The 7,516-nt window shown below is 47.5% G+C and overlaps 1 protein-coding gene across 1 annotated transcript in view; it reads right to left on the bottom strand.

Annotated features, from left to right (window-relative positions):
- The window catches only part of FOXN4 (forkhead box N4), a gene marked incomplete at its 5' end in the record, with an annotated part of 3,849 nt that extends 2,111 nt beyond the window's left edge, over positions 1 to 1,738 (bottom strand). The window contains 4 exons of the mRNA XM_010080366.1: positions 159 to 286; positions 437 to 550; positions 648 to 763; positions 1,575 to 1,738. Of these exons, the coding sequence (XP_010078668.1) occupies positions 159 to 286; positions 437 to 550; positions 648 to 763; positions 1,575 to 1,738 (522 nt within the window). The remainder of the gene's footprint in view (positions 1 to 158; positions 287 to 436; positions 551 to 647; positions 764 to 1,574) is intronic.
- Between the last annotated feature and the right edge of the window lie 5,778 nt (positions 1,739 to 7,516).

The raw sequence follows: 7,516 nt of genomic DNA, 5'->3' as shown, positions 1-7,516 counted from the left end.
TGCTGTCCCCCAGGGGCAGCTTCCCCAGGCTCTGGGGTGGATGACAGGATTTTTGTTCCCTTCCAAAGGAATCAAATACTCCCCCACTGCCCCACCTGTGGAGTTACAGTCACCCCAAGGCAGGCTGTAGGCAAGGGGCTGTTCTGCTCTCCGCTCACCTGTACGAGTAGATGGGTTTGGGGTAATGCTTTGGGTGCAGCTCTTGGACAGAGTGAGGAGCCAGGCGGGGCTGGGAATAGTGCGGCTGAGTTCCGTAGGATGTGTTGTACATTGCTGCTGGGTTACACTATGCACAAGGAGAAGAAGGAAAATGTTGGATGCAAAATGGCTGTAGATATGTAGGTTTCGGGTTATATTGCTGTTTTTCTTTTAAGAGCATTCTAGATATGATCTTTGCAGGTACTTCAAGACGTAGACCCCAGGGAAGTGACAGTACCTGCTGTGTGGTCTGTGCCAGGGCAAACACTTGCTGTGAGTGAGGAGGAGGAAAGAGCTGTTGCTGTGTTTGTAAACTGGGAGACGGCTGCCCACCTACAGCGTACTGGCTCATCTGCTGAGATAAAGACAACAAACGTGTCAGTCTTGAAATTACCGATGTCTTTTCCTGAGAAATGTTGCAATAATAAGTCACTGAGGACAGCTCTTACATTTGCTCCGTGTGTGGAAATAGAATTCAGCCCCAGGATTCCCTGTGGCAGGCTGGCCTGGACGTGGATCATTGCTCCAGGTGCTCCTGTCGAGTGCAGGTTGCTGGCTACGGGACCTGGTTAGGAGAGAGCAAAGGCAGGGAATGTTCGCATGAAAGTACACTTCAGAAAAGAGAGCTGACACTTATTTTTAAGACGCAGTTGAACGCAGCTAAGCTCTGGAGTGGATAATCACACCTCTCAGTGGCTTTCCAGCCTAAAAGAACCCCGAGCATTGCACAAATTGCGAAGATGTCGTCAGCTGCTTCTAAAACTCGTTATGCAGGGAATGAAAGATGATAGCTGTTTAACAGTCCACGGTGGTGTTACAGACACGGGATCTTACAAAAGAAAAAAACCAACTTATTCAGCACTATTTATCTGTACTCCAGAAGGATTTCTGCTCTAAAGTGAGCACGATGACACACCGAGCTCTCTCAGCAGAATACCGTAGGGAACGTCCTAAAGGATGTTTGCAAAGGAAAGACAGGAGTTCAATGAACGTACGCTGTGAGTCTCTATGAAGCAGACAGGTCTGGGGTAAATAAGATGCTCTTAATTTTACCAGTGTTGAAAAAAACAAGACTAATTGCCTAATTTCAAAGCTGTTGAAATGTGAATCTGAAATACTTTGGCCCAAGTTCATGCAACAAGGCACCAGCAACTACCCTGAGCAGAAAAGCCAAGCGGTCCCTACGACCTGAAGGAAATGTGTCAGCAAGAGCCTCTTCAGGAGACAACCGGCTCCAGGTCCTCTGGCAGGAAGCAAAATGTGATGCACTTCAAAGGAATCTGCTAAAAGGAGAGCTAGCCTCTGGCAGGAGGAAAGGAGGCAGGCGGTAGGCTGTGTCGTCTAAAGAGCGGTTATTTAACATCCCAACAGCTTACCTGTCTGCTGCAGCATCGCATTCGGGGCACCGAGGCTAAAATCCATTCTTCCACTGGCCATCTGTTGTAACCGAGGAACATCAACAGATGTCAGCCACGACAAGGACTGTAAGTCACTGGGGAGGTCATCTTCGCTCAGCTGGGAGGGGTCAGAAGCTAAGAGTCTGCAAAATGGCACGAAAGGTTAGCAGAGAGCAGAGATGCTGCTACACGGTCCCTGGTAAGACTTAGGGGAGGTGACTGGGATGCCGGAGCTCATGTGGGTCAGCGAGGAAAACACGCCAGGCTGGAATTCCGTTTGCAGAATTCCGATGCGACCTTTGGTTTCACAGTTGGCAGGTTCCTGCCGCCCTTTACCTAACCATGTGTTCCTTCGTACAGTTTGAAACCTTTTGGTTAAGAACACTTCTCGTGCAGTACTTTTAGGGGAAGAAGGCATCAGAACATGGAAGAGGAACTGCCTAGAAACAAAATCAAAGCTGATTCATTATTTTCACATTTGTCAGAAATTTGCACTTGTTTGGCCTTGATGTAGAAGAAACCTGTCAGGACTTTTAACCTGACAATTTTGGCATTAACCTTGAAATCCAGTGACCATCCAGCCTTGGAAGGAGTTTCTGTGCCCAGCTTCTCCAGGACCTGTGTGGTGGCTTGAGCACCTGGAGAGGGCTTTTCCCAGCCACCGCATCTCAGCAGGGGGGATGGATCCTTTGGATCCTTTACAGAATGACCTGATAATCTCTCCCATTCAGATACAGAAAGTTATTGATACTTAACAAGGAACCATGAAGCATAGGAAATTGTTTTTTAGGCAGTTTTTGACATGCTAAATGACAGGAATGAAAAGCTGGAGACTGAACGCGCCGTAACGCCCAGCCTGCCTTTAGCAACACACCTGAGCCAAACGCTGACAGACTGCTTTGGGTGTAAAGCCCCGTTTTTGATATATTCTGCATGTCCCACCCCCACTTGTTGTGTTTTGCTTCTGCTAGAGCACGTGGTACAAACCTGAAACACTGGAATATATTCACAGCACTCAAAAATTCCTGAGTGGTCAAAACTCCCATTGAAGTCTGTAAAATAACTATTGCAAATGATTTTTACTGATGTGAAACAGTATTGCAGAAGCCCTGAGTATCTCGAGGAGTAAAGCGGTAATTAGAACATGTCAGGAAATGATCATTAGATGCCCAGGGTAAACCCAAAGGGATTCAGTTCCAGGAAAACATATTTCTCTTTCAGAGGAACATAGTTCAGTTGGATGTAGTTGATTTTGCTTTCAAAACAAAGGCTTGAAGGAGCTCTCCCATAGATGTGTTAAAGCCAGCTGCGTGGTACTAATTGTGTTCCTTGCCAAATGACGATGCAGAAGCCTTAAATAAATCTGGTCTCTTGCTGAAGCATCTTTTATGTTTTACACAATCCTAAATCAGCTTAAAAGAACAAGCTGGAACTCTAGTGCCTGGCTGCCCAGGGGCTTTCAGCTCCTCTATTCAGGATTTCCAGAAACACGTATCAAAGTTCCCTAAACTATTCTCTGGGAGATCTTTAAAGCAGAATGTAATCTATTTGTTTGCAAAAAGATTTTGAAAAGAAGAAAAGGAATAATAAAGCCCCACAACACATGACCAGGAGCCAAAAGCTCAAATCCTGGCCAAAAAACATCTTCAAATCTCTCTCCCAGCCTACCCTGTTTTCTTTCTCCTACTGTAGTTATAGTGCAATAATTAGCATTGCCATGGTTACCGCTGTTCAGTTATTTTGTGAGGCCTGGGACTTAAATACATAAAAAGACTATCAGGTGACGGCTCTCCTGGCCCGGAGATTGGCTGGATTGGAAGTAAACAAGAGCATTAAATGATTTGAAAACTGGGCAGGCTCATGTCGTTTGCAACAGTTGGGCCCATTCATGGGAAGCCGATAACCCATTGTGCCGCCAACGACCGCTGCCCGGTGGCACGTGGCCTCGATTGTTTTTTGAGATTCTTGCTTAATTGTTTCCCCCCCCCCCCCCTCCTCCTCCTTTTTTACAAACTTCACATTAATCTGGCTGAATGACAGCCGACACACAACACACATCCACATGCCATCTGGCACCCCGGTCCCTGCCAGTGCTCCCAGACAAGTCAGCTCCTTCAACAAATAACGGGGTCAGATGGGCGGCGAGGGTCAGCACCCACCGCACACGCCTCCTGTCAGCCCATGAATCCGCCACATGCCCTCGCCGCTGCTCTGCACGGGGCGAGCATCCCTGCACCGGAGGACCGCAGGAGTCTGGGTGGTGCTCAGCATCCTTCCCGCCTTTAGCTTTTTGGGAAACAAAGGCTTCTGCTTCCCACTCACCCCAGGTGCCCTCATCCTGGTGCTGTTTGGAGACGTGGGAATGACCGGCGATACCCTGGGCACAGCTGGATGCCATCAGAAGCTGGAACTACAACTCTTCCTCTTGGCAGTTAGCACCGCGCCCCGTCCCCCTCTCAGCATCCTCGGGATGCAGAGCCACCCGGCGCTCTGCCTCTCGCACGAACGCTGTGGATCCAAACGGGGGCAAGGGAGGCAGCTGAAGTTTTAAGTTGATATAACAGTCATTAGGCTCTATTTTAAACAGATATGAAGATGCAATAATATATAATAACTAGAGAAGTGCATGAGCCAGCTTTTTCCAAGACAAAAATATTTCCTTTCCTTCCCTTCCCCATCCTAGCACAGCACGGCTGTTGGAATTTGAGTTTGCAGTTCTTTTCAAATCACCTCTGGCTGTTCACTTACACAGGATTTTTTACGGATTTGCTAGTTGTCAGAATAACTCTTTTCATTAGTAAAGAGGGAAATCATATTTAAGCAGACTAAAATATTTCACATTTAAGGACTATTCTTCAGGTTGTCTTCAAAACCAGTGCTGAAATTTCACATCTCAAAGAAGGTGAAACTGCTTAAAGTATACCCATCGCTGTCTGACTGAGGGTTTCAAATGCCCAGAGATATTCTGCAGCACAAAACCAGCTTATCTCACACTACACAGGCTCAATGTGTGTCCTGCTTTTAGTGAAAAATGCTGATCTGAGTGCCTCTGGACAGAGAGCTGTGCTCAGGAATACCTAACATTCTAACCTCACGGGGTTCAATCCTTCTGACCTGAAAAACTGCCTGTGCCAAGCCAGCTATGAATATATGAGTACATACTGTAATGCCGTGTGTGCTTTGATTCCGTTCCCCTCCGTCACCCTTTTGGTCTCACGTCTGAGGGTAAACTCCAGGAGTCAGGGCTCCTGTCTTCAGAGGGGTGCTGGCAGCCCCTGGCACAATGGGGCACTGTAGTAACAGCAGCCGTGTCCTTTCAAGGCATGTAAATGAGATAAATAGTGATACGCTGTAATTAATGCACACCACCGAAAATGTCCCCAGCTGCACATTCCCCAGGGCTGTCTGCTACGTACGCTGAGCTGCTAAACCCCTCTGAAGAAAAGGTTACAGTCACACCAAGCATGCTGCAAACACGATATTGTTTTTAAAGGTGTGGTGAAATTACGCAACTCCATTTTTACACCTCTGCTTTCAAATCGCTGCAGGGAAGCACCCTTCTGTTTCTGTGTTCCTGTCCTGGAAAGGCACCTGCATCAGCAAGAATCCACGTGATGGTGAGGATTTAAGACCCAGCTCTCCTCTGTGTATCAGAGGATGCTAACCTCCTATGAAAAGTGGGAAGCACCCTTCTGTTTCTGTGTTCCTGTCCTGGAAAGGCACCTGCATCAGCAAGAATCCACGTGATTGTGAGGATTTAAGACCCAGCTCTCCCGGGTATCAGAGGATGCTAACCTCCTGTGAAAAGTGTCCCGAGAGCTATGGTAGGTGTGATACGGAAAGGCTCAGTCTTTGCTGCCATCTGCTCTATCATGCACTGCCCAAAATATTTCTCTAATCAGGTCAATACAGATCAGCCACCAGCTAGCTCACACAACATTTACTTTTCTGGAATCAGGAAGAACACCCCTTGGCATGAAACCCCTTTCCAGCTCTCCTGATATCGAGCTCCAGACCCTCCTGCCTGCAGTCGCGGGGAAATTGGGCTCCTGCATTGGCTGCACAGAGCTCAGCAGAGCCTGTGCAAAATCATCGGTTCAATGTACCTAAAGATCTCTCTACCTTTTCCCCCCATCAAGGACATTCTGCTGGCACAACAGCTACCCAGAGGGAATGAAATTAATTCCTGGCATAACCTTGAGGGAATCTGCAGCTAACATCAGAGTTAAATTTGAATCTCTACTCACAGATCCAACTTTACCCTCTTTCCTCACATTGAGCTGGTCTAAGGAGCTGGACCTGAGGCAGTTCATCACCGCAGAAACCGCTGTCACAGTGAACTATCCACTTCTACGTTTGGTAGGATGGTGAACTTGTCACCGCAGACTACAGGGACTGTCTCTTCAACAGCGTCACAGAATAGCCTGCCAAGCACGTCTGTTAAGACTAAAGGAAAGCTCAGCAACAACAAACATACCTTCAGATATTTTATCTCCAGATAGTTTAGCCAGTAACTGGGTGTTTCAGTTTCTGGCAGGGTGAGCAGAGTTACCTCTTTCTTTTGCACATTGCACCACTCATGCTTCAGAGGACTCTGCTCGTTTGCTCTGGAGCCTGTCCCTAGAAGACAGAAAGCACTCAAACTGGTTGATGTTGTAGGGTTACAGGCTCTCTCAGATGGTGGCAACTCATCATTGCCATTGTTCGGAACACAGTCAGACCAAAACGTTGTGGTTGCATTTGGCACATTCACCTTCAGCCATAGATTTAAGATGTCTCTCACTCGATGGACAAATTTTATTCCCATTGCAGCACTGACACCTGAACTTTTTGCCTCTGCTTGGGTGTTTTAACAAGTGGGAGCAATCAGGGCTGATAGATTCTTACTTTGCAATGGTTTACCCAGGGTGAGTGGCAATGGCAAGGGAAGAGTCCTAAGAAAACCTGGTCTTCAAGTGGTGACGAGAAACTGTTTTCTTTTGTCTGGGGTTATATAAAGTCCTCAGAACAAGCCTGGTGATTTCTCATATGCAAAACAACACAAGGGAAATATTTGTTTTGTGACTCTTTGGCTGTCTCCATGGTGAGAAGTATTCTCTGTTTTATTGAAGGAGTCAACTTCACCGTCTCCTTTTGCTCCTCACCCCATCTGCTCTGCTCCTTCCCTCTGTGCATCTCTCTTCCCACCTCCCTCCCTTGCAGGTGCTTTTCCCTGCACTGGCTTTTGTCTTCCACACTCACAACCGCCTGCCTCTCTCCTCCCGTTCCTGTGCCAGCTCCTCCCCTGCTGCAGCCAGCAGCTCCCACTGCTGCTTTTGGGCTGCGATTCCTCTTTACCTCTTGAAGGCACACGACTCACCCAGTCCCAAACCACCAGCCTGCCTTTCTCCTCCCTGTCTTCAAGCTCTTTGGGTAATTTCTGGCCTTGCTGGAAATAAGAACAGAAATGAGGCAGCTTTCCAGGGGCAACCTGAGTGTCTCTCCACAGTTACAGCTCAAGAAACTTTGGATTATAGGAACCAAAACTAGTGAGGAAAAAGGAAACAACATGATTACCCTGCCAGGCGTTGCTGTTCTCCTTTCCTTACACCGTGGTTCAGAAAAGAAGATGATTCTCCAAAAGCCACCTTCAAAGGTGCCCAGAGCTAACAGAACAGGCTCCAGATGTGCTCCTGGAGAATTTATACATTTCAGCTCCGGGTTTCACAACCTTTTGTTACATCATTTTGATATGGGATGAAGGGAAACCGAATTACAAGTGACCTACGTGATTTGCTTAATCCCAAGAGGAAGTTAGGAGCAGCGTCAGCCCTGAACTCCCAGCTCTCGCTCCCTGCTGTGCTTTACCCACAGAACCATCCCTGCGTTCGGGTTTGCCAAATGCAGCCGGTAGCTGACTCTGCGATCTGTTTTGTTAAAAA

This window comes from Pterocles gutturalis, unplaced genomic scaffold (assembly GCF_000699245.1).
Source record: "Pterocles gutturalis isolate BGI_N339 unplaced genomic scaffold, ASM69924v1 scaffold13524, whole genome shotgun sequence".
NCBI classification, from domain to species: domain Eukaryota; kingdom Metazoa; phylum Chordata; class Aves; order Pterocliformes; family Pteroclidae; genus Pterocles; species Pterocles gutturalis.
The sequence above is the reverse complement of the archived record's forward strand: the minus strand, read 5'-3'. Positions and strand labels throughout refer to the sequence as shown.